Source organism: Sorex fumeus, unplaced genomic scaffold (genome assembly GCF_029834395.1).
Source record: "Sorex fumeus unplaced genomic scaffold, SorFum_2.1 ptg000072l, whole genome shotgun sequence".
Classification (NCBI taxonomy): domain Eukaryota; kingdom Metazoa; phylum Chordata; class Mammalia; order Eulipotyphla; family Soricidae; genus Sorex; species Sorex fumeus.
Genome location: NW_026606129.1, coordinates 15349343 through 15377133, shown reverse-complemented (window position 1 = coordinate 15377133; position 27791 = coordinate 15349343). Strand labels below are relative to the sequence as shown.

The 27791-nt window shown below is 45.7% G+C and overlaps 1 protein-coding gene across 4 annotated transcripts in view; it reads right to left on the bottom strand.

The window, feature by feature from the left end:
* The window catches only part of CPNE4 (copine 4), a 523974-nt gene that overhangs the window by 485486 nt on the left and 10697 nt on the right, over window positions 1-27791 (bottom strand). Inside the window, exon 1 of one of the 4 annotated variants that reach the window (XM_056129318.1) lies at window positions 19913-20062. The exons of 2 other annotated variants lie outside the window; for them this stretch is intronic. Coding sequence is in view for 1 of the 2 variants with exons in the window: in XM_056129316.1 (XP_055985291.1) it covers window positions 17379-17401 (23 nt within the window). In the remaining variant the exon portion in view is untranslated. Of the gene's footprint in view, window positions 1-17378; window positions 17501-19912; window positions 20063-27791 lie in introns of those variants that run through there. One more of the 4 variants, XM_056129316.1, reaches the window with a different exon arrangement.

Sequence of the window (27791 nt, the reverse complement as noted above, 5' to 3'; positions counted from 1 at the left end):
AGAAAGAAAGACTGGAATCACAATGTGTGTCATTTTACAGCGTTAAGCTTACTAGGCATTGTTTTGTGAAGAATTTTAATAACCTAATAGAAAATATTTTTACACTAAAAATATTTAAAATTCAGGAGAGCTCCAATTAAACCATCCTTTGAGACAAAACCAAGAAAATAGGACAATTTTCTAAACTAAAATATTTCTTAGGGCTTATAAAGAATGTTATTTTTTAAAAGCTAAAGCAACTGATATAACAAACATATAGAAACTTCAAATAGCAAGTTATACATGAGTCAGTGGTTCAACATACAGAATTGAAATTATTATCACATGCTAACGGAACTACAAATCCCTAAAACTAATCTGCAGAAACATCACAGTTATTGGGACTGCAATCCTTAATCCTGCTCAGGAATAGAAAAATAGAAAACCAATATCACTGGAGTAGAATATACTGAAACTGAGTTTTCTTTTGTTTTAGTTTGGGAGCCATACCCAGTGATTACTGACTCAGGGCTTACTCCTATAAATGGGCTCAGGGGATCAGGAGACCATGGGGAGGCGGGGGGGGTCTGGGGATCAAAGACAGGCCACATGCATGGAAAGGGCCTTACTGCTATACTATCTCTCTAGTTCCCTTCAACCCATCCCCTCTTCTCCAAGAACTCTCATTTATCTAATTCATCCTCCTGGACACAAGGAAGAATGCTTCTTCACCACATTCTTTGGTGTCTGGTGTCATATGACTAATTTCAGCCAATGCAATATGACAAAAAGTTACGTGCACCAATGTGATGATCAGGTCAAGAGCCCACACAGCCAGGTCCCCTGCTGTAAAGATGTCCCTGTGTTGAGGCAGCAGAGCCCAACATTAAGGCAACATCTTGGCTCACTGATAACTGGACCACCTGTCTTAGGGGTTCTAGGAGTGCCCATCCACTGGGGTTGAATCAAGTTTGTCATAGCCCAGAGGTTCCCAGGTTAATTTAGGCAAGTGGCACCTTTCCTTCAAAAAATAAAATCTCAACAGCCCCCTGGAAATCTACCTACTTTAAGCAAACAAACTGAAATACTCCAACAATAATTGCACCAGAGGCTACTTCCACCATCCCCATAGCATTCCAGAACCTTCCAGGGTGTGGCATTGCCCACTCTGGGAAACACTGACAACCTAATTTATCCTATGTATATGACCCCCCTAAATAAAGGACTGCTCCATATCTGTCATTCACACATGATAGCTGTCGACTGCTCTAGTCTTCAGGAAGAAGGGAGCAATCTTCTTTTTGGGGCTTTGTTTGGTTGTTTGACTGATTGACTTTTGAATCACAAGCAATGGTGCTCAAGGGATGTTGCCTGTTCTGTGTTCAGGAGTAACCAGTGCTCAGGGAACCATATGTGCTGCTTGGGATTCAAACCAAGATTGTGACTCAGTCTCATAAAAACAAGTGTTTCACCTCCTGCACCATCCTCCAGGCCTTCCTTTCCATTATTTACCTGATAAAGCCTGGTCAGCCAGACCCTGCATAGATGCCAAGAGAGGGAGGACTCGGGGGCCTGATCAGTCAGTCAGAAGTCCAGTAGGCACATATCATGGGAAAAACCACTCTACAGGGGACTCTGGGGTGAATAAATAGATTTCAGGAGTGTTCAAATCCTGCCAGAGAAGAAAAATACCAAACGTACAAAGAAAGGGTTCCAACCACAGTTAGACTTTGGGAAGACCCCTTTCTCTCTGAGTCTCAGCTTCACCATTGATCGAAAAAGGGTAAAGACAGACCCTTCACCCACTAAAGCACCATGAAAACACGGAATTGTATACCTAACAGAGGAGCAATTCCTTCAATTACTCTTATTTTGTCTCTACCAGTGGTAAATCTTGTCACTGACAGATAATTGACATACTTTCCTTTTTAAAGAAAGTATGTTGTCCCTCACTGGCTAAAAAATTCAAGCTCTTCGCCCATTTATGATGAAAACTCTCACCAAAATGGGTTTTGAAGAAACTTTCCTCAAGATAGTTAAAGCCATCTACAGCAAACCCATGGCAAGCATTATCCTCAATGGAAGAAAAACTAAGGGCCTTTCCTCTAAGATCAGGGACAAGACAAGGATGCTCACTATCACCGTTTCTGTTCAATATAGTGTTGGAAGTACTTGCAATAGCGATTGGGCAAGAAAAAGGCATTAAAGGCATCCAGATAGGAAAGTAAGAAATAAAGTTCTTACTATTCGCAGATGATATGATACTATATCTAGGGAATCCTAAATCCTCTACCAAGAAACTCCTAGAAACAATAGACTTGTACAGTAAAGTCGCAGGCTATAAAATCAATGCCCAAAAATCCATGACCTTCCTATACGCAAATAATGAGAGAGAGGAAAGTGACATGAAAAAAAGAATCCCGTTCACAACTGTGTCCCAGAAAATCAAATACCTCAGAATCAGCCTAACTAAAGAGGTAAAGGTCCTCTACAATGAAAACAACAAAACGCTACTCCATGAAATAAAAGAGGACACGAGGAAATGGGAACATATCCCCTGCTCATGGATAGGAAGAATTAACATCGTCAAAATGGCAATACTCCCAAAAGCATTATACAGATTCAACATGATCCCTATAAGGATACCCATGAAATAGATCAAGCACTCCTGAAATTTATATGGAACAACAAACACCCATGAATAGCTAAAGCAATTCTTGGGAAAAAGACATGGGGAGGCATCACTCGCCCCAACCTCAATCTCTACTACAAAGCAGTAATAATTAAAACAGCATGGTCCTGGAACAAAAGCAGGGCCACAGACCAATGGAACAGGGTGGAATATCCTTACACACAACCCCAAATGTATGAACATCTAATCTTTGATAGGGGAGAAGAAAGGTGAAGTGGAGCAAGAAAAGCCTCTTTAACAAATGGCGCTGGCATAACTGGACAACCACATGTAAAAACATGGGCTTAGACCCCGACTTAGCACCATGCACAAAAGTCATATTAAAGATCTCAACATCAGGCCAAAATCCATAAGGTACATTGAAGACAAGGTCGGCAAAACCCTCCACGATATTGAGGCTAACAGTATCTTCAAAGACAACACTCCACTGACCAACCAAGTGGAAACAGAGATAAACAAATGGGACTATCTTAAATTAAGAAGCTTCTGCACCTCAAAAGATATAGTGACCAGAATACAAAGACAATCTACAGAATGGGAAAGGATATTTACCCAATACCCATCCGACAAGGGGTTGATATCAAGGATATACAAAGCACTGGTTGAACTCTACAAAAGAAAACATCTAGCCCTATCCAAAAATGGGGTAATGAAATGAACAGAAACTTTTCCAAAGAATAAATCTGAATGGCTAAAAGACACATGAGAAAATGCTCTACATCATTAATCATCAGGGAGATGCAGATCAAAACAACAATGAGATATCATCTCACACCACAGAGATTGGCCCACATCCAAAAGAACAAAAGCAACCGGTGTTGGCGTGGATGTGGCAAGAAAGGGAATTTCCTTCACTGCTGGTGGGAATGCTGACTGGTTCAGCCCTTTTGGAAAACAGTATGAATATTCTCAAAAAAATTAGAAATTGAGCTCCCATTTGACCCAGCAATACCACTCCTGGGAATATATCCTGGAGAGGCAAAAATGCACAGTCGAAATGACATTTGCACTTCTATGTTCATTGCAGCACTATTCACAATAGCCAAAATCTGGAAAAAACCTGAGTGCCCAAGAACAGATGACTGGTTAAAGAAACTTTGGTACATCTACACAATGGAGTACTATGCAGCTGTTAGAAAAGATGAAGTCATGAAATTTACATACAAGTGGTACTACATGGAAAGTATCATGCTAAGTAAAATGAGTCAGAGAGGGACAGACATAGAAAGATTGTGTTCATCTGATATAAAGTAACAAAAATACATAAAGTAACAAAATAGGAGACTAACACCCAAGAATAGCCAAGATAAGTACCAGGAGGTTCACTCCATGGCCTGGAGGCCAGTCGCACATGCTAGGAGAAAAGGCAACTCAGATAGAGAAAGGAATGCCAAATAAAGGGTATTGAGAGTGTCCTCCCAGGATAAGAGATGCATGGGAAAGTAGACTATAGAACAAACATGATTGCCACTCAATACCTCTTTTTTAAACCACAGCACCCAAAAGGAGAGAGAAAACAAAAGGGAATGCCCTGCCACAAGTGTGGGATGGGATGGGGGGATGGGGGTGGGTGGGAGGAATACTGGGGGCACCGGAGGTGGAGAATGGGCACTGGTGGAGGGATGGGTACTCGATCATTATATAACTGAAACCCAAGCACAAAAAATTGTAAGTCTACAACTGTACTTCATGGTGTTTCACTAATAAAAATAAATAAATAAGTAAATAAATAAATAATTTTTTTAAAATTGTAGAAAGAATCTGAGCTCTATATCTGCCAGTCCAAAGAAGAAAAACTTGAACACACACCCCAGGACACGTGATCCCTGAAAACATCCATTTCATTATCAATAAAATTAAGATAATAAGTTCTTCCCTCCTGGATCCCTGCAATAATATTAAAGAAACCATTCATGTAATTTAGAAATATAAATCTCTTCTACATCCCTTCCCCTCATTCTTTAAAAAAAAAAAAAGATAAGCAGAGAAAAAGATGTAAAGCCTTTCTACACTGTAAGTAGATTATTTGTAAGAATCCTACAGGTTCTGAAATTCAGAGAGACATTCACAGCCTAAGATGTTTCTAATGCAGCATATGCCAGTCCTCCTTCTATAGAATCATGTAAGTCCCTACTCTTCATTTACAAATCTTTAAAAGTGTATCCCTTGCTATCCACAATCCTTTTTATTTATTTTTAGTTTAATTTTATTTTTATAAAGTAGTTCACAATATTTGACTACACTTAATATTTGAATACCAATCCCAACACCATTATACCTTCCCAACACCATATTTCAGATGTTTCCATCCCAAACACCAACCCTTGCCCCAGAGAAGAACCAAAATAATTTATTTTGTATTGTTTGTTATGAATAAACCAATGAAAATGCTTCAAAAAAGTTTCCTTAGAGGAAAGTATGTGAAGATTGTTCTACTTCACCCAGGGGCCATTAAGCCCTTCTATCAGAGATTACTAACATGTTGTTAAAGGTTGAACAAAAATATACATAATTTTATAGATATGTATATATATGTAAAAATATATTTCCCTTTAAGATTGGTTGCCTTCTACTTTAAACCCCATCAAATGTGGTGGCTACTCTTTGAATATTAGTGGTGTGAAGTATGTGATGTCACACAGTCCAGGAATAGATTCACTCATGGGTGAGGCTAGCCCAAGAGTGTGGAGAGTGGCAGTGAGCATGACGGCAGTTGAGTTTTTCTGCATCACAATCCTTTTTAACTTCACATAAGTTTTCCTTTCACCTCTGGTTGCTCTCTGGGCTGTGCTGATACATTCAAAGTTGACTGGGAAATAAATTACTTTTACGAACAAGGAAGAAACATAAGGAAGGAACATGGAACCAGCAAGCCATCATCCAAAGCATTTAGTCTCTCCCACCTTCTCTGGACTTCCAGAATCATCCTGAGATTTTTGTGAGAACCTGGGGGTGAAGGGGGGAGAGGGAAGGGAAGGAGGGGTGGGGTGAAGCAAGCAAGAAGACTTCACAGAGGGCTTATAACCACCCAATCAGCTCTCTTCAGAAGACATCAACATAACATTGTATGTTCAGTTTACTACTGGCCCAGAAGCCTAAGTCTTTGAAGGTAAAGGTAAAGGTAAAGGCCCTCCCGTTGATCATCAATTTGCTCGAGCGGGCCCAGTAACGTCTCCATTGGAGACTTTGTTGTTACTGTGTCTGGCATATCGAATACTCTCGGTAGCTTGCCAGTCTTTGAAATGAGTTACAAAACAAAACTCTCATCCCTAGGATGAGTGATCTGCACTACAGCAGTTACCCCTCGAAGTTTTGTAAATCCCATATGTGTTTTTTGTCCAAGGTTCTCTAACAGTTTTTTTTTCCTGAGTCACACCCTGCAGTGCTCAGGACTTACTCCCCCACTCACTGTTCAGGGATCACTCCTAGCCAGAGCTCAGGGGACCATATTTGATGCTGAGTATTGAACCCGGGTCAGCTGCATATGTGACAAGTGTCCTCCTAGATGTTCTAACTTTCCATCCTCAGCTACGAGGGATTTTTCAGGACCTTGGCTCTAAGCTTCTCTAGACAAAAGGATATAGAACTGAAAGTTAGTTTGCCACTCAATGCCTCTTCTGCAAACCACAGCACCCAAAAGGAGAGAGAGAGCAAAAGGGAATGCCCTGCCACAGAGGAAGGGTGGGATGGGGGGATGCGGGGTGGGATGGATACTGGAATCATTGTGGTGGAGAATGGACACTGGTGGAGGGATGGGTACTCAATCATTGTATAACTGAAACCCAAGCACAAAAATTTGTAAGTTTACAACTGTACCTCATGGTGTTTCACTAATAAAAATTAAAAAAAATAAAATTCAAAGAAAATTAGATATGGGATCTGGGAAAGCTACCATTTCAACCTCTTGCCATTTTCAACTCCAGAGACCTAATAGCTAATCTAAAGGGAAATCAAGAACCAAGATATCTAGTTTAATTGTAAAGGGATTGTTTAGTCAAATTCTCCAAGTAGGACCTCCAGAGTCAGAGGAGTCTTCATTTCATCTGGAAGTTTTCCTTTCCACAAATTCTCTCTGTGAATATGGCACTTAACAACTTCTCTGATTCCCATATTCCCTGTCTGTGAAAAGGAGAACATCCCATTTACATTATAGGTGTTGGTAGGAGCAAATGCAATTATGTTGTGTAAAGTCCTTGGCTGCAGTGCTGCTGCACATGATTATGTAGATTGGATACTATTCCTATAATATAAACGGCAAACAACAGGGTTGTGCAGTATGAAACCAGTACAGCCATTCAGAGCAACCTCTTCCTTCGTTTAACAGTTTACTCATTCAAACTTACATCCTGTGTTCCAGACTTTATGATTTCAACTTCCCTTACTAAGCCTTCATGAATTATTCATCCACAAATGTTTTCTAAACCAATTCTTGGCTTGCCAGTCAAACTTCAGAAATTTCAAATTATATGAAAATAATTCAGATTCCTGAATGATGACATATCAAGGCTTATCACATGTGGAATGACAGAAAGTATTGTATACTGGAAAGTATCCACATCCAGTCTCGAGAAGGAAGTGGAGTAAATATCAGTTGTAACAGCCAAGTGAAGAGCAATCCAAGAAAATCAACCCCATCAAAAGCCAGAATTAATACCCATTTTTCTTAATGGTTAATAAGAGACCATTGTGGCAATAATACTATTTACCAAAGAAGTGCCTCCAAATAATTTTAACTCTAACCTTCACAACAGCTGTAGCGATAGCACAGTGGGTAGGGCCTTTGCCTTGCATGTGGCCCACGAGGCCAACCCGAGTTTGATTCTTCGGCCCCTCTCGGAGATCCCGGCAAGCTACCAGGAATATCTTGCCCACACGGCAAGGCATGACAAGCTCCCCGTGACGTATTCAATATGCCAAACACAGTAACAACAAGTCTCACAATGGAGACATTACTGGGCCCACTCGAGCAAATCAATGAACAACGGGAGGACAGTGCTACAGTGCTACAACCTTCACAACAATGCCAGAATACAATTTCTAATATTCTAGGAATATTCAGGAAATGAAAAAACAGGCATGGAGATCTGAAGTAATTAGGCCAAGCCTCACAAGCAAGAGGTGAGTCAAGTGGAATTTGTAACAGCTCCTTTGGCCTCAAGTTCCAGGATCTCTCCATATGGAGACAAGGATGTCTGTGTATGAATAGCCCCAAGAATGCAGGCCCATGGCTGTCCACTGTGGTTCAGGATATATTCATAAAGTCTATCAACAAAGAAAAACTTGCTGAACTGAACTTGGGATGTTTTCTGGTCCTTTTATGTCATTTATATATAAAGTCTATTAAGGGACTGGGGTTCCACCCATGCTAAAGGACAAGGCCCCAAGTTCAATCCCTCACAGGTTTAATCACATGACTCCCTAAGCATTGCTCTGTGCCACGATGGAAGACCCTGAAACTCTGAGGCCTGACTACTTCAGGCCCCAGAGCATTGCTGGGTACGATAAATAAATCAACCAATGAGCCTGGACAGATTGTACAGGGTTTAGAAGTGCCTTGCTCAATACTGACCTCAGTTCAATAACCAGCACCACATATGGTTTCCCTGAGCACCACCAGGAGTGATTCCTGATCCCAAATACTTCTGGGCTTAGTGCTTACACCCACAATAAATAAATCAATAAAAATTTTTTTTCATCCAGTATCAGGCTGAAAGGCTGCCAAGCAGGCTTTGTGTGCTAAAGACCCAAGTTCAATACCTAGCTTTGAATGACCCCTGAACACCTCCAAGACTGACCCTTGAGCAAGCATGCAGTGCCCTAGAGGTAGCCCCTGAGCACTGCCCAGTACAGCAACCAAACAAAGCAAAGACCCATCACCAACCTCTGTGATAATGTTACCCAGGCAGAAGACCCAGACCTGAAGCATGCTTATGCAAAGTCCCAGATAGTCCCTCCCATGGTGAGCTCCATCCAGGTCTACCTTCTGTAACCTGGGATTCTTCAGTGCAGCTGCCGCTCAGCTCAGATACCTGATCTGTGTTTACTGGCTCAGCACAGGCAGGAGGCAAAGCATTTAGACTATCATGGCTCCCTCTGGAGCTGCCCACATGCTCTGACCTCCTGAGGTCAGCAGAATGGCTGCCCAGACACCTCTCCACCAAGTCACTCACACACACACACACACACACACACACACACACACACACACACACACACACCTGCCTCCAGGTTTAAGAGGTCAGGCTGGTGCTGAGTCACACAGCAGCTCTGTGAGTCTTTCTCTGTGACAGATGTCACAAAGTGCTATTAAACGAACACAGCTTAATGTCTTCAAGGCACCGGCCTCCTCCCCCGGAAAGCCGTGCCTAGCCTTGCCCCATGTCAGGTCCTGGAGGAAGCCTAGCACAGATGCTCCTGGGGGCGGGAGGTGCTGTTCTCTAGCTTCCAGAGCTCTGCACAGCCGCTACACCTTCCCTCCATGCTTGTTAGATGCCCAGCATGGCTTTCAGAGGCCAGGTGGATACCATATGTTCATGCCACTGAAGCATTTTACTGCCTGCACACAGGCACTTAGCACGGAGAGGAGTGTATGGTTCTCATAGCTGCTGGGCTTCAGGATAGCCCCAGGAGGCCCTGCACTCAAAGATGGCATGGATGGGAAGTTTGGGAAGATGCCAACAAGGAAAGGGGGTTTCCAATGACACACTTCAGGATGGTAGCAGGACAGAGACTGTAGTCACGAGCATTTGTTTCTCTCCTTGGTTTCTTGAACCAGTTTTGCACTCCTTAAACGTGCCCACAGCAAAGAATTCCTTGGACCCAAATGTCAGTGGTGCTGAGGCTGAGAATTTCTGTACTAGAAACACTGGTAAATTTCCTTCCCTACCGCCTCCTCATACTAATGACACGATGAGCCACAGTGGCATGTTAACACGCGCCCTCCTCTGGGCAGAGGGTCTGGGTATGCATTGTAGCTGGGAGACGGCTCTGTGCCTATAGCAGTTGGTCTAACCTCTGGGAGCCTCTTCCATCCAATGCAAACAACTGACCACCCTGAACTTGGCGAGGTTTAAATGACGTGAAGTGAGGAGCAGACCACCTTCAGCCTCCTTCCTACAAGCAACTCCAAGTAACAGAGCAGATTGTGATGGCTCAAGAGAGTCAAGTGGGATGGGAAGAGAAATGAGGCTTTTTAAGAAAAGTGGGTCAAGGACTGGGGAACTGCAGGGAACTCACTCAGGTCTACCCCTTCTTTCCTGAGAGCTTCCTAGACTCCAAAGGACCCTATTCGCATACATCCATATCCACAAAGCAACCTACTGGCCTATTTGAGTATTGTTCCTTCATTTCTAGGTCACCAAAGTTCCAATCAATACTGTATCCAGGTATCTGCAATCCTCTGAGGAAAGTTTGGTCTGGGGAAAAGGATGTTCACAGAGAATAAATACTAAAGTATACGTCCCTGTTTTCTCTGTATATGGGCCAGGATCCAGCCCGCCAACTCTCTCTGTCCCTTTCTCTCTCTGTCTCTGTTTCTGCCTCTGTCCCTGTCTCTGTCTCTCTATCTCTGTCTCTCTCTGTCTCTCTCTCTCTGTCTCTCTCTCTCTGTCTCTCTCTCTCTCTCCCTCTCTCTCTCTCTCTGTTCTGATATGAAGCAAATCAAGGCTGGACTCAGTCTGGACTCAGTCACACCTACCTTTGGTCTGACACCCCTCTGCCCCTCTCCCAATACTGACCTTGTCACTGTTCCTTCCTGTCCCCAAAGCCTTATCCCCAGGGCAACCCAGGAGCGGTGCTCTCTGCAAGCCCCATGGATTTCCTGGCACACAGCTTTCCCTGCTGCTTTCAAAGGCACTCCAGGCAGGGAAGCATCCACAGCACGAGGAGACCGGCTCAGCCGGCCACATGTGTAGCATCCTCAAACAGTCTGGAAATGAAAGGGCCAGAAGATGCCTTTAGAACCACAGAGCTCTGTTTCTCCTGGTCAGTAAAATGGAAGATGGGGAAGAGGGCGGAAGGACACCACGCTGCAGATTAGCAATGGGGCAAACGTGAATGGAGGCAGTCCTGAGCTGGGAGTGTAGCCCGAGAGAGGAAGGGGCTTGAATCCCAAGCTGACAGGTAAGCTTCAGTGCAAATCCCACAGTCCTGAGCAGAATCTCCCAAAGGGAGTTGCTCAAGATCAGCCACACGCAGAGCTGCTGAAGATCTGCAATCGCTTAGGGGCTCTGAGAGAGTCACTTCTGCCTGGGACACAAGTGGGTCTGGGAGGTCTCTTCAGTCTAGGCAGAGCAACATCGGCTGGCCAGGAAGCCTGGACCTCATATCCATCTCCCATGGACACAGCCCCTTGAATCAGAGTAGAGGGGCCAGCAGGTAACTCAGCATGGGGTGGGCTCCCTGAGAATATTACACTCAGAGCTGAGGTGAGGGCCTAGGGAAAACTCGACACCATTAGAGATGGGGTGGTTCTGGGAGAAGGGGAATCAAAACACTCCTTTTGGAATCAGACCTGAAAATGCAAAGTCAGGTGCTAAAGGAGGGCTTTTATATTTGTGAAATTGTACACAGTGACCAGCCGAAGTGATAGCACAGCGGGTAGGGCATTTGCCTTGCATGCAGCCAAACAGGCCAACCCAGGTTCAATTCCTCCGCCCCTCTCGGAGAGCCCGGCAAGCTACCAAGAGTATCCCGCCCGCACGGCAAAGCCTGACAAGCTCTCCGTGATGTATTTGATATGCCAAACACAGTAACAACAAGTCTCACAATGGAGACATTACTGGGTCCGCTCGAGCAAATCGATGAACAGCGGGAGTACAGTGCTACAGTACAGTACACTGTGTCCAGAGCATAGCTAGGGGAGAACAGATTTGCATTTCAAAGAAACCCACTAAGTTTCCCCTTACCAGAGCATGCCTTGGAGATAATAAAAACATGGCTGGGTCAGAGCAATAGTATAGAGGTAGGGGGCTTGCTGTGCATGCAGCTGACCCGGGTTCAATACCCAGTATCCCAGGAAGTCCCCCAAGCCACACCAGAAGTGATCCCTGAGTGCAGAGCTAGGAGTAAGCCTTGAGTACCATAGGATATGACCCCAGAACCAAAATAAAAGGAAAGAAAAGAAAAATATGGTCTATTATTAGCAGAAACTTCAGCTAGAATTTAAACAGCAGGAACCTCTATCAACCAAAGCTTTCCAGTTAGTGTTTCACCCCCTTCATTCTATAGGTATGGTATGTATGGTCTTACCTTAATTTGAAATTAAAGTGCCACTGCATTGTAATGCCATGAAACTTTCAAGTGTGTATCACTAAAAATCAACATGCCTCATCCGATGTAAGTTTCGCAACTGTAAAACAATCCTGCCCTTCATACGTTTGCTGCTTTTGTCCTGATTTACCCAGTCTTCTTCCCCATCCACCCCCCCCCCCCAACACACACACACAAACATACACTGCTTCTTTTAGGGGTCTATGAATTTTGGAATAAGAAAACTTAGAGGTCCTATCATTCACTTAGGGGTCTTATAATCCAAAAATTCATTTGCATTTCATCTAATTCATCTGTTTATATCCTCTGTATATATCATATAGGTGAAAGATGAAATACAGTGTTGGTCTTTTAGGATCAACCCTACCAAGTAAGCAAGAAGGCAGTGGGATGGGAAATCCTTCCTCTGATCCTCTCCATAATTTGTCCCTGAGTGAGAAAGAAGCATACACTTAGTAGACTAGTTTTGGGCAGCAAGAGAAAGGTCTTCTCCTGAGACAGATGCTTTATTCTAATAGATGTCTTTAAATGCTGATTGCCGTGGCAAATGTCTAGACATCATAAGATTCATCAATCGATAGGAGACTCTGAAAACTATGCTCTCTTCTGTACCTTCAGGATGCCAAAGGAAACACTCAAAGAGGACCACAGTAACTGTAGCATATTTCAGAATTCCTGGAGGTTGTGTTTCTCCAGGTGGTGATATGGTCAAGGGGGTGGGATGGTGAAACACCCTCAGTCTAAGTATCAAGTCCAAGACCAACTCCCTCGTGCATAAAAAAGAGAGTTCCATTTCCAAGCTTGCACCCTAAGCTGGCCCTCTGTGGCAGGTTCTGTTCTACTCCTTCATATTATTTCCCCGTTTCCTTGGGTTCCTGCACTAAAGCGACAGGCATGGCTCACATTTGAGAAGCTATTACCATTTGCCAGGCACCATCCCAAATGCTCTAAAGTAACTTCTCATCCAGTCAGCCCACCCCAACACATGAGCAGCACATGTTCTTTTAAGATGTTTTGTCGAGTTCATGGCTGGGCAAAGAGAGATGGACCAACTGCCCCCAGTGAGGTTGCTCTCCTTGGTGGATTCCGAAACCAAGGTCCCAATTCCATAGTCAGTGCTCTGACCATCAGTGCGATGCTGTCTGTTTCAGCAAAAGCAACCAATGCAGTGAGCAATAAATCGTTGGGTGGGATCCCTGCAATGACCCTGAGTGGCAGGAAACGGCAGAGGAGGCCTGAGCTGAAAGCCAGCCAAAAGTGTCATTGCCAGGAAACTGATTTTGTGCCATCTTCCTGGTGAACAGCCAGTCACAGGGCAGTCTCAGAGGGAATCTGGGGCCATTGTAGGGAGCTACAAGAAAACAAAAGAGAGGGTTGCGCCTCTGGAAATGTCCTGGAAGCTGGGAATGCAGCTCTAGGCCCCTTTCCCTGAACTTTTCCTAGGGGGAACAGGTAGAAAAAATGATCGCAGCTCCTCTATAACCCCCAACTCCCTCTTCTCATCTCTGTAAGATTCTGAGACCTCAGACCTTTGGGGAGTGTGGGGCCAGACACGCTGATGTTCCCAGTGACCAGGGAGAGGCTAACAGTGCTAAGGAGACAAGAAACAGCCTTGGTGGAGCAACTAAGCTCAGCAACGAAGTCCATTAACCCGATTTGGTCTTTTTTTCCCCCGAGACCCGGATTATTTTGATTTTGCTCTCCTTTGCTTTTCTTTTTCTTAAAATGTTTTGGATCCAGAAGCTATTTTAATCTCTCTTTTCCCCCAAGCGTTGACATTTGGGATGAGGAAATTTTGTCTAATTACAGTTTTGATGGCACCCGTGATGCACGAGGAGGTTCCCACTTCTATTGTCCCTTAATAGACTGTATTCTTGGCTTCTGTCTTTCACAAGACAGTTATTTAACAGTTTTTGAGCAACTGGACAGCTTTGCATTATCCTAGCACCCCCCATCTCCGACGGCATTATTGCATGGTGCAAGCTGTGGTATGCAGTAAGTTTGATTGCTTTTTTTTTAATCTAAAGGCTATTTACCACACAGAACCTCTACATCTTCATTAAAAATCCTCTATATTCTTGAAAATATTTTGGAACCAGGGAGATGGTACAGTGGGTAAGGTGCTGACCTTGCACTCAGTCAACCGGGTTCAATCCCTGGCACCACATACGGTTCCCTGAACCCTGCTAGGTATGATCCTTGAGCACAGAACCAGGAGTATTCTCTGAGAATAGCAGGATTAGGACACAAAACCAAACAGAGATTATTCTCCATCTACAAAGTTTCTTCAAAATCCTGTGAGATCACTGTAGCCTGCACTGTAGCACTGTTCTCCTGTTGTTCATCGATTTGCTCGAGCAGGCCCAGTAACGTCTCCATTGTGAGACTTGTCATTACTGTGTTTGGCATATCAAATATGTCACGGGGAGCTTGCGAGGCTTTGCGGTGCAGGCAAGATACTCTCGGTAGCTTGCCGGGCTCTCCGAGAGGGGCGGAGTAATTGAACCAGCTCGGCAGGGCCAGCCGTGTATAAGGCAAACACCCTACCACTGTGCTATCACTCCAGCCTGTGAGATCAGTCCTAGTAAAGTGTGGAAGAGGACCAAAGATATAGTACAACCATTAAAGCATTTACTTTGCCTATGGCTGACCCTCACTACATCCTTGGCACCAAATAGTCCTCTGACACTGCTGGGTGCCTCCCTGGAGACCTCTGAGCACCACAAGCGTGGCCCAGGAATCCCCCAGAACCATAGAGCTCAAATAGCACCACATCTTCAAGCCCTTGTAATAAATTGTTAGTCTAGCTGGCTAAGAATCACAGGGCAAGACCCCAGAGGCCCCTGAACACTGCTTGGGAAGCCAAAACTTAATAAAAATAAAATGTAGAACAAAAATTTGCAAGCTACTGATGAAAATCTGTTGTTGCCGAGCACATTTTAATAAATGGAGGCAAAGGTTCTGTCCCTCTAGTTAGTTTCCAGACTCAGAGAAGCTCCAACAGATCCCCATTTCCCTGTCACTTGCACCTCATCCTGGCCCCAATCCCAACATATCCCTGGAATCCAGTTTCCCTGACCCCAGGGAGAGGAAGGAGATATTTCAGAACTGCCTCTTTTTTTTTTTACAAACGCCCTACCCACTGTGCTATCTCTCCAGGCCCCAGAACTGCCTTTTGACTATTCCATTCTAGGAAAACTTCCAACCAAGCTCACATTTATCACCATTTATTATTATCGCTCCCTTCTGTGCAATGTTACCCATCATCTGATTTCACCAGGTGATGATAGGAGTGTAGCTCACATATTTCCTAAGAATCACCATGTTGTACTTGGGAAGTAAAGGAATCCTCTGTTTTAAACACACACACACACACACACACACACACACACACACACACACATGCACACACGCACACACACACGCATGCACATGTGTGTATGCACACACAAAATGCTTGTTTTTTTTATTATTGATTATAATAATCAATTATAATGGACCAATGATAACATTTCTATTCTTAGCAGTCAGGAAATACTTGAGATTTTTGTTTTTTGGGGGAGAGCCAGACTCAGCGGTTCTTGGGGCTTATTTCTGGTTTGGCAATTACTCCTCAAAGGGCTCAGGGAACCGTATGAGCTTCTAGAAATCAAACTCCGGTCTGTTGTATGCAAGGTAAGTGCCCTGCCTGCTGTACTATTTCTCCAGTCAGCAAATATTTGATAAAGGAATTCAGTTTTTTTAAAGGCAAAAAAATTGAAAGGTCACAAGATAAGGGGACCCCAGCCATTCTTAATCATCCAAGTTGCCAATGAGGCTAAGCCTTTGGTAGGATCAGAGGGAACAGTCACAGAAAAATGCCAGTCTCTGAGGGAATAAACTCAGGGGGTAGGAGTCTTAAGCTCCCACAACTAATGGCTCATCACAGCATTTTGGTCCAGTTTCATTCAAGCCAGTGTAGTCATAAACCCAGATACTGGTTGAACTGACAAAGGCTCATTCACCAGAAATCCAGTGAGTAAAATAGTCCTTCCTGGATTGGGGCTGTTAGTAGGAAATGACATGAATCTATTTTAATTCATGGCATACATGGGTGATGAAAATACCAGGAGCGCGGCTTCAACATACTTCTCAATGAGGAAGAAAAATTGGAGAGTGCCCTTACGTAAAGCATCAGGGCATTTCAAAGACAAGGCAATGAACCCTTGCCTCTCCACCTTGAGTGGCTGCGCTAAGAAGAAAACAGAAATTCCACAGCACACCGGACATTCCAGCCTTTACTGCAGTCTACCATATTGGACTAACCAGACTAGGGATCTGCAAGAAATCCTTGATCTTTGGGCTTCTCAGGAGCTCCGGCAGAACAGATTGAGAAGCCTAAGGCAAATGCAATGGCTCACCGAAGACTTAACAAAACTCAAAGGCTGGACTCCTACCACCCCAAATGAAAGCGATGCTTCAGTGCTGTGTGCTGAATTCAGACTTTAAAGCAGCTATTTGGAGGACATGCAAAAAGCACCTGGTCTGCTAGTCAAGAGGAGGTCTTCAAGAGACAATTCCCTTGACGGTAGAAGAGAAAAGGTATTCCAGGGAGACAATGTTGGTCGCTAAGGGGTGTAGAAACTTAACAGAAGATGGCAGTGTCCAGGAGAGAAGTGAAAGGTGACACCAGAAAAATGGCACCCCCAGAATTTTTCCTTTTGAAATTATGGGCAGAAATTTTCAATGACTGAAAACCCAATCCACTGCGCTTTTTCCTTCTAGAAGTCTCTATTTTCCTGCATTGGAATTTCCTCTCCTGAAAGTCCTGAGGGGGTTCCTTCTACATAATACCCTTCCTCTTGGGCCCCCCTCACCCTAGAGGGCTGAATTCCCTGCTCACAGATTGCCTCCTGCACTTCCACAGTGCCCAAATTCCAGACAAGACAGACATGCCAGGAGGGTCTTGTCCACTCTGGGGCTCCACTGCTGCCTGGGACTTAAATTTTTCTGAAAGTGACAGTAATTCTTTTCTTGCTTTAGGCTCTAAGGCAAGTAGTACCCTGGCGCAGGGCGATGCAGTAACAGAGAAGAGGGAAATCAGGCAAGGAAGGTGAGCAGGGAATGGTCACCCAGGAAGAAACTGTCCCCCGCTAGCATAACAGGAGACCCGCAATGACAGAGAGGGACTCCCAGCCCAGACCACAGGCACACCACAGCAAAGGTTCATTCAGTGGAAGGCAGAGGCAGTGGGAGGAAGAATGGAAGAGAAAGGGTAAACGACAGAGAGGAAGAATGTAAAGAAGGGGAAAGATAAGGGGAGGAGAGAGGGAGTGAGGGATAAAAGAGAGAAGAGTGGGAGAAAGAGGGGATGAAAGAAAAATGGAAAGAAAAATGAAAGAAAGGTGGGAAAAAGAGGGGCATGGAGAAGATGGGAGGGGTGCGAGTCTTGTCTTACCCTTGGGCTTCGGGGTCTTCCATTTTGAGACTTGGGTTCTTTCTAGTTGCAAACTATCTCTTGGCGTCTGACACCTACTTCCAGGCTTAGTGATGCCCCCGCATAGAGCCGTGAGAGCCTCACAGTCAACAGAAAGTGGATTCGCTGGTCTGTACCCACCACTAGCAGAAACCAAGGTGGGACCAGGCTCAGCTCTCCGCCTCAGAAAAGCTGCATTTCCCAGCCCAAGGCTCCAAGCTCTGGAGGACGCCTGGACAAAATCCCGAGGCCCCACTGGTCTCCGCTAGAAGTATCTGAGGGAGGCCCATTCCTATTGGTGCCAGGATGTCACATGATGGGCTCAGGCCACCAGTGTCCCAGGCTGCCCACCAGGGTAGCAGGTCTCTGAGGCTCCATGGGGGCTGGAGGTGGGGGGAAGAGGGGTTGCAGGGATCTTCAGATATTCAGTGGCTCGCAGCCAAGCCTCCTTTGCTGCCAACCCCCTGAGGTTCTATTAGCACCCCTCCTCCACCCACACTCCTGAACCCGGGCACTCAACTCTGACCATCTCCTTGATAACACAGGAAGGTTATACCCAGTGCTCAGTGCTTTGGGGTAACTCCCTGGCCCTCCACCAAAAACGGGGGCAGTTCTGGACTTTACAAGATTTACCCAAATCATCTGATCCCCTTCCTTGAGACATAAATGCCATATTAGGAATATCAAGGGACAGTCTGTTTGTTCATTTGCTTTTTTTATAAAGACCTTGGCACTGCCAGGCACTTTCCTTGGAGAGTTTCCTTGGAGAGAGTTCTGGGATTCTTAGTGGAGAAGGAGGTGTCTACAGTTCAGGAAGGTCCCTGAGCCCTGAAACTGGAGACAGACCACTGTGTGAAGTTCCCTATCCTTGCAGGACAGGGGACCCAAACAAGATTTAAAAATAATCCGCATGCAAGTTGTCAGGGGCTTATCCATCAGAAGAACCATTTCCCGTCTAGTCTTCCTCATGTTTGAGAAAATGCACTCTGCTCAGATAACAAGGGAATTGATAATAGATGCTTTCTTCCTCCCCACCTTTCATCTCAGATGGAACATCCTTGGGCCTGTCTGTCAGTCCTTACCCAGCCAGGGGACAAGGGATCAGCATGGGAGACTTTTAAAATTTGTGACACTTCATTCAGCACCATCACAGATATAAATGAAAACAAACCAAATCCAAGCCAGCAGAGCTGGGAGATGCCTTCCCTTCAGACCCTCCAAAGCCCCTCTAAGAAATCCAACAATTATAGAGGAGGTAATCATTTTTCATATGTCCCGCTATTGTCCTGAAACCTAAAACACTGGGCTAGAGGAAGCACAGAGAAAAGTGTGGAATATTTAAATCCCCCCTTTATTTAATATTTAAGAATACTGCTGGGCTGGGAGTAATAATTTAATTGCTATGGAATCACGTAAAACTCAAAAAAATCAGGGCAGTGCACCCGAGCCAGCAGCAAATTCAAACGAAGGGAAAACATCAACTTTATCGCTTTATTTTTAAAAAACCGTTAGCGGAGTCTGCAGCTGTTAATCACCGCTCACATATGGCATGGCTGTCACCTTTATGAATCGTGTTTTATCTTGAAAAGATGGTCCCATCTTACTTTTCCTCTTGCACACTCCTAAGGAGTTGTGAAATAAGGAAATGAGGGAAGTCCAGGGATTCACTGAAAATCAACATTTACAAATGAGACAAGCAAGTGTGTTGGAGTTCTAAAAGATGCCTGATTCTCTGAAGTCCCCTCTTTTTTTTATGCCTAAGTGGCATTCCTTACGAAAACAAAAGTCTGCTCTAAGACTTCGCCTATCCTCCTCTGAAATCGGTGCCCCTGGGTAAAAATGGGACAGAAATTCACACACAAATACTGCAGAGGTGAAGGATTTAAAGCAATTTGATTCTCTGCTGCTGTGTCAGAGCGTAACACAATACCCCAGAAAAATAAACATCATAAACGCAATCCGAGACGCATTAAGTACAGGACATAGAAATATGGGAGAATAACAAAGGTTTCCAATCATATGCATCCAGATTGCTCCACTCTGAAAACAGCCAGAGGCAATCTCTGGGAAACCTAACTCAGGAATGCCAGGTTCTCACTGGACCCATAGACGTCGCCTCAACTGAATGATAGTGTTAGCCAAAGTCCATCGGGACAAACAGCAACTCTGATCCCAGTTCTCCAGAGCACCGCAAAGTTGTAGAAAAACAAAACATTCTTGAAACAAACAGCCTAGAAAGCAAATTCTGCTCCTAGCCCAGGGCACCAGGTGGGCAGCCTTTCTGGGTACCACTTGTGAGCTTAAAGGCACAAGCATCAAAACGTGATCCAGATGCTGGGCTGGGGGCCAGGCCCACCCGGTCCTGTGCCCCCCTGCCCCCCACCTCTCATCCCAAGCGAGATCACAATCTCGGTCCTGCCCCTGAAAGCCGGAGGAGGCCAACGTTCCCCTCCACGCCAGGTCTCTCCTGCCCGGCGTGCCCTCAGCCCTCTGTCCTGCCACGGCCAGTCACTCACCACCAGGCGGGAGGCAGGCAGGGCTGCGGTCTGCACTGGCGGCGCTGGCTCTGGCGGAAATGCACCTGCCGAGGCTGTGACTCTGATCCCGCCTCGGCAGAGGCTGCGTGTCACCTCCCAAATGAATGAATTAATAAATGATAACCCCGTGGTCAAATCTGTGCAGCTGAGCAGATGGAAACCCAGACTCTCTCCAGGAAAGGGGATGGTGGGAACTCCCGTGCCAAAAGGGATGGCTGATGCTCTTGTTCTGTCAGTCTGTGTCCCAGTTAACACCCCCGGGCAGGACTTTTTTTTCTCTCAGGTCCACACCTCTCCTGTTGCTCCCTGGGGGGGTGAAGGACAAGGAGAGAAGGAGCTGGTCCTCCCCTCTCCCAAATCCCAGCCCCTACAAGGAATTCCCTCTCCATCTCTCTCATCTGTGCCCCAGCGCTCGTGTCATTGTGATTTCTGTCTCCAATCTGGTACCCAAGGTATATATATAGAACATGTGCCAAATCACATCAAAAAGCAGTGGGTGAGAGAGTACAGTGGACAGGGCACTTGCCTTACACTCAGCCTATCTGGGTTCAATCCCCAGTACAGCTGTTGGTCCCTGCATCGCCTCTCAGAGATATCCCTGAGCACAAAATCAGCAGTAAGCCTTGAGCATTGCCAGGTGTGGGTCAACAAACAAACAAACAAACAAACAAGAAACAGCTGTGAGCTGGTGATTTTTCTGCAACCCATCTGCATCAACCAACTCTGAAGCAGCATTAAGTCTCAGTCAGATGCCCTCTGCATTCCACTACTCGATTTCTCTAGTGCAAGATGCTACATGTCACAGGCTGGGATGCTCCAGCCTCTGACCTGCCTCATCATGCCAGCTGATGCTTCATGAGGAATGACAGGCAGAGACTCCAGAGGCTGGATCGTCTTTCCCGCGGACCAGGGAAGCCCAGGAGCCCAGGGTCTCTCTGCCTCACTGCCTCACTAATATTGTGTAATCAGGCAAGAAGAGTCCTGAGAGATCAAATCAACTATATGGATTTTACAGATTGGAAACCATAAATTGTTCATGGAGCAAGATACAATCCATCATTCAGCTCGTGGTAAGACAACTACACAATGTAGAAATCGGTAGGCTCGGGGCGGGGTGGGGGGTTGGGGGAGCTCGGGAGGCCAGATTTCAAAATGACAGTTTTGGACTAGGGGCAGGGGATGCCTATGGTAGATTTGGTGGCCAAGCAGAAATGTGCCCCTGACAGCGGGAGCAAGGAAACTTTTTCTTGAACGTACTTAGCTGGTTCGATGGAAAACCGCGAAGTCAGATCCTTTCCCTGCCTGTGTCTGCTTAGAGAAAGGCACTCACTTTCTACAAACCCATGCACTCGCCCCTGAGAGTATGTTCTGGGGCTGATCAAGTCAGACTTAGGGGACTCTGTGTAAGAAATCCACAACTTTAAAAACCACCACAGAAATTTGACTAAAAGGGTTTCTGGGAGCTAGCTCCCCGTACTACAGATCGGTGCTGTGATGAGGGGGTGGAGGAAGAATTTGCAGAAACAATATTGGGCCCACAAAGACATGGGCTTCTGCCCGGAATGTATTTCCCCTAGCAAATTCACTTGCAAACAATGCAGTCAGAGGTGCTGGTCAAGACAGCCAGGGGCCTCCTGCTAACAAGAGGAGAATCTGGGTGTCCAATTTCAGCTTTCCAGAGTGATGCCTCAAAAAAACATTTAAAAAATTGTCCAAAAGGCTAGAGACACAGTACAGGGGTTAAGGCACTTGCCTTTCACACTGCTGACCCTGATTCAAAACCTGGCTCTGCATTGGGTTCCCCAGGCACTGCTGGAAGTGATCTCTGAAGCACGGAGCCTGGAGGAAGTACTGAGCACCACTGGGTGTGCTCCCCCACCTCCCACCAAAAAAAAATGCAAATAAATATCTATAGACATCATGATATTTGGGTCTGAGTCTATGCTTGGGCTCTGGGAGGTAACTATGGCAGCAAATAGCTGGATAAAAAAATGTTTGAAGGGGCTGGAGCAAAAGCACAGTGGGTAGGGTGTTTGCCTTGCACGCGGCTGAACTGGGTTCAATTCCCAACATCCCATATGGTCCCCTGAGCACTGCCAGGAGTAATTCCTGAGTGCATGAGCCAGGAGTAACCCCTGTGCATCGTTGGATGTGTCCCAAAAAGAAAAAAAATGTTTGAAGTTGCTCTGTGAACCACTGATCCAGACATCACATCTGGTGTCAAAAAGACCAAACTGGGGCCTTGGGATGCGACTCAGGGGCAGAACACCTGCCTAGTAGGAACAACGACACAAGCTCTTGTCCCAGGGGCACCACCTGGTATCTCCAAGTGTGATCCCCGCCTCTGCCAGTGCAATCCAAAGTGACATCTGTAAAAGTGCAAGCACCTCAACCAAGTATGTGTGTGGATACACACACACACACACACACACACACACACACACACACACACATACGCACACGTGCCAACAACAGCAACAAAGGGAAAGAGAGAGGAAAAACAACAAAACAGCTCAAATGACTAACAAGTTCCTCCTGTCCATGTCTCCTCCCAGGATTTCCTTCCGATCAACAGTCAGAGATCACGTGATACCATCCTCCTTAAATCCTGGACTTCTAGACCAATAAGGGCCGGCATTCATTGATCATTCACTGAGAACCGCATGGAGCCATGCCAGCTTACCTTTGGGTGCTGTCTCTCAAAACCAAACAACACTGTCAGGCTGGCTTCAGCGTGTGACCTGCCAGCGCCCCATTCATGAGCCCCAAAAGCCAAGACAGAGAGGCACTCTGGTTGCCTTGAGATAGAGAGTCAGAACAATGATGAGAACAGTCACTTGGTTGCTAGCCCTGATTAACAGCAGTGCAATTTAGCAGCTAACAGGACAGGAAAGCCCCTGACTCTCAAGTCCAGTGGGGCGGTGATTTCTGCGACAAGTTCCCTGACATAGAACCAGGTGAGAACTGCAAGGGGGCTCCATGCCTATTTCTGGGGCTTCCCTTGCCATGGGGCGTGTGATGTCTGGAAGATCTCTGAAGATGATGCACACCTCAGATGTCCAGGGACGTGGATTGCACCTTTTTAATACCCTAATAGACACTTTGGTGACAGCTCTCCTTCCTCCTAACCACACAGGCCCACGTGCATGCTTATTCAAAAAGGCAGTCCCAGAGCAAGTCAGCTTTTCCCGCGGAAGCCATCTTCACTGGACTTACAGAGTTAATCAGGCAAGGGGAGGTAGGAAGAAGGGGAAGTGGGGAGAGAGAGGAAGAAGTTTAGGAGCAGAGAAGTTTCTCTCCTCTTTGGCAGCCACAAAGGCCACCTTAAGGAGTGAAGCACTCACAGTCTCAGCAAAGCGGGTGGATTTGCAACCTACTTTCCTGCAGTAGTGATCATTCAATGTGAGTGATCATTCAATCAAATGAGCAAAAGTCTGGTGGGAATCGTTAATAATTCTGAGAGTAGCCATAGATCGTGGATGCTAAAAGGCCTTTGGAATGCTTCTTCCCTCTGCTTGAGCTAAATGGCTGCATCTTTTCAAGCAAAATTATTTTGAGGGTCAGTAAAACAGCTCCAAAGGGCTGAGTGTGTAAGGCCCCTGTTTGATTCCTAGCACCACAAGATTTCTCTGGAAGCAATCCCTGAGCACTGCTGGGTGTGGGCCCCCCAAACTAATAATAAAACAGTAGAGCAGAGGCTGGAGGTAGAGAGTACAGGATGCAGTGGTCACCATTGCCATCCCTGACACCAAATATGGTGCCCTGAGCATTGATCAACGGGAGTTATCCCTGAGCACAGAGCCAGAAATAAGCTGTGAGCACTGCTGAGTCTGACCCAAACTGTTCCCTGGCCCCCAAAAGAATAAAATGGTTTAAATGTTTGTTTGTTTTTTAATTTAATTTTTATTAGTGAAACACCATGAGGTACAGTTGTAGACTTACAAATTTTTGTGCTTGGGTTTCAGTTATACAACGATCAAGTACCCATCCCTCCACCAGTGCCCATTTTCCACCACCACGGGTCCCAGTATCCCTCCCATCCCCAACCCCCACCCCCAATCCCACCTGCCTCTGTGGCAGGGCATTCCCTTTTGTTCTCTCTCTCCTTTTGGGTGCTGTGGTTTGCAAAAGAGGCATTGAGTGGCAATCATGTTTGGTCTATAGTCTACTTTCAGCATGCTTCTCCCATCCTGGGAGATCCTCCCAACCCTTTATTTGGTGTTCCCTTCTCTATCTGAGCTTCCTTTTCCCCTAGCATGTATTCTGCCTCCCAAGAGCTGTCTCCCCCCTCAGCTAAGTTCCCTAACCCTTCTGGTCTTCTATTGTCTAGGTATAGGCTCAGGCTCTTTTCCCTGCTGACATCCGATATCCAGAAGGTCAGGTACGTGTCCCGTTCATGAGCACACCTGAGCCCAGCACGGCACACGGAGAGATCTATGGCAAAGGCTCCCTAACAAATTTCGAGTTGATTGGCAGGGCAGTGAGAAATGTGAGGATTAAATGGGATAATATGCATCCCGGGCCCTGGCACATGGAAAATGTCACAGGTACTCAGGAAATGTCACCTCCCTTTCTTCCCCCTGGTACTGCCTTGGCTGCACCACATAGAAGAGAAAATGGTCTACTTTTTCTGTAAAGAGTGAGTTTAAGGCCCAGGTTTCTGGGTAGAAGAAAGAGGCATGACGATTCCCAGGCTAGACCCACCAAGCCAGACAGACAGACATGAACAGACCCCACACTGGATATAAGCAGCCCTCCACACTCAGCCTGGGAGTGAAAATGTGACTTTAATGTGCTGACACGGGCGTGTGTGGCTCCCCCTTAAATGTGGCTCAATTAACACGAATTGCAGCATCACAGGGACAGAGCAATAGGATAGCGGGTAGGGCACTGGCCTTGCAAACATCCCATATTGTCTCTCAGTAGATACCTGAACACAGAGCAACAAATAAATGCCCTGAGCTCCATTTGGTGTGGCCCCAAAACAAAACAAAAAAACAAACGAACAAACCAAAATGCAGCATCAGAGTCGATGTGTTGTCACAGGCATTGGGGCAAGGACACTCTGCAAAAGTGGTCACAGAACTTTGGATTTCAAAAACAGAAACTCCTCAAATGTGTCGACTGCTGACTGCCAAGAATCCAACTCGGGCAAAAGTACAGGATACACAAAGTTCAATGTCAGAAGTTTCTGTGGTTGGACTTTGTGATAGACTGAGGGTGAATTTAAATGGATCCCACACTCAGGCTGGATGTGTAGTGGTGGGGTCTGGGTGGGGGTGCAGAGTTGAACCCCTCATGCATCAGAGAAAAAGCTGGCCCAGGAAGAGCAGAGGAAATCTTGTCTTCAAAGAAGTCTGGTCTTGAGCCATCTCCGTGGCTAGGAATGAAACATGCAGCAGAGAAGAGGGAAATAGCTGGGTAGTTACCCTACAACCTATTTTGCGGGTCTCGCTGAATGAGAGGCAGGATAAGTCAGAGGGCTGCAGTGCTGTGCCCCTTAGGAGACCCTCGTGCTTCCACTTCCCTCATTCCACCTCTGTGCCAACTCAGCTCTGAAGTTGAGACAGAGCCAAGATTCCAACTCAGGAATCCGTGACTCCACGCAGATGTCCTTCCCAATAAGCCAGGCCAACCAGCTCTGTGCATCCCAGAGTACAATCCTATCCATCAGCGCACCTGCCCCGTGGGCACAGGCTCCAACTCAAAGGTAGTGCAAAAGGAAAAGTTCTACAATGAATCATCTTCAAGAAAAGAAAAGTCACAGATTGTTGCCAGTACAATAGACTTTCTATTATATCTGCAATAGCCTATGGTAAAATGAGCCTGCTGGTGCAACCTCACACTGTTCCTTTCAACCGGAACATAGACAACAAACAAACCAAAGACCACAACTCATGTTTCTCATGCAGAAGAAAAGGTGTAGAGGTGATTCTAAGAAAAAGGTACATTGCAACAACTCACAACTCTCCTGGATACAGGGACAGATAGGGTGTGTGTGTGTGTGTGTGTGTGTGTGTGTGTGTGTGTGTGTGTGTTATGGGCATCAGCAGCCTATGTACTAAAAAATTCTAAGTACCTGGGAATATTCTAGATCAAGTGGAGCTCCCCAGACAAGTGCATATACTGGAGATAATACCCATTCACAGCTGGAGCACACGTGACCATGAGAAGACATGAGCAGAAGTGGACCAAATCATACAAAAGTTGGACCTGAGGCTGCTTCCCTGGCCTTGGAATTGTAGGGCAGGGCAGGGGGAGGGACAGCCTGCATTAGAGATGTTTTGCTTTCCCAATTGCTAATGCTTTGGCACGGACCCACTTAATTATTAGAAAAGACTAATAACATCTAACCCACAGAATACTTATTCAGTGACCATCTATGTGTTTTTTGTTTATACAGTGGAATAAAATTCTGCAAGATACTTCTTAAAAGAAATTAAAGCCAACAAAGTGGAGTACTGAAAGGAGGCAAAGTGATATGCATAATACCCTTTCAGTAACTGTACTGCAAACCACAGTGCCTAATAGGAAAATTAGAGAAAGAGAGAGAGAGAGAGAGAGAGAGAGAGAGAGAGAGAGAGAGAGAGAGAGAGAGAAAGCAGGAGGAAAACTGGGGAAATTGGTGTTGGGAAATGTGCACTGTTGAAGGGATGGGTTTGGAATACTACATGACTAAAACTCAATCATGAACAACTTTGTAATTGTCTAACTGACAGCGATTCAATTTTAAAAAAGAAATAGGGGCTGGAGAGATAGCACAGCGGGTAGGGCATTTGCCTTGCACACAGCCGACCTGGGTTCGATTCCCAGCATCCCATATGGTCCCCTGAGCACCGCCAGGAGTAACTCCTGAGTGCAGAGCCAGGAGTAACCACTGTGCATCGCCAGATGTGACCCAAAAAGCAAAAAAGAAAAAAAGAAATAAAATAAAAATAAAAATAAAAAAGAAATTAAAACAATTTTTTTATAAAGTATGAGACCCTCTGGGAAAGAACAGTGAGCAGTCAAAAAGGGAGGAAAAAAACACCTGTGCTTACCTGTTGATATGGCTTTATCCCCACCTTTATAAACAAGGAAACCAAGCTCAGAGAGGTTTGATGATTTGTCCAAGGCTAAACAGCATTTGAGTGACACGGATTTGAAAGTCTTTTTACATTGCAACTTATCCTAAGCTTATCTAAGCCCGTATCCTAACAAAACTCAACGAATATTTGCTTTTATCACATTGCTCCACAATCTCATGATTTCTTGGTACATTCTTGAACTGAATAAAGAAAAAAAAAACACTGATAGAGTTCATTTAGTCACAAAAACCTTCTGAGTGGCTCCTGGGGGTCTGGCCTTGTGTTCTGGGGAGATCCCTGGGCCCAGGAAGCATACATGGAGGAGGAACGAGGATACTCATCTCTTGCTCTGATGTGGCTTCACTTAACAGGGTCTCTGCCTGCTCCTCTGGAAAATGGTAGGGTCAGTCCCATGAGAAGTTTTTAAGTCCTGTCCCTCTGTCTTCAGTCAGGCCAGGAGCTTCTGCATGCTCCTTCCCACCCCAAATGAGCTACCCCGCCTAACTCTCTTATCACATAGCTCCTCCCATAGGATTCAGTCAACCAAGTCACCATATTTCAGGGACATAGGCAAAAGAATTCCACCCACGGCATCGTTCTGGAGCTTTGCTGTTTCTCTGGTCTCTAAAATGAGTCATCGTGGCCCCAGGGGTCCCAGCCCAGCTCCCCATCACCACTCTCACAAACCAACTGGATTCCCACCAAGTAGCAGTCCAACCACCCCCTCCTCCACCTCCATCCCTGCTGATGAATTAGTTCAAAGCCTTTCTGTCACATTAAAGATGAGAGAA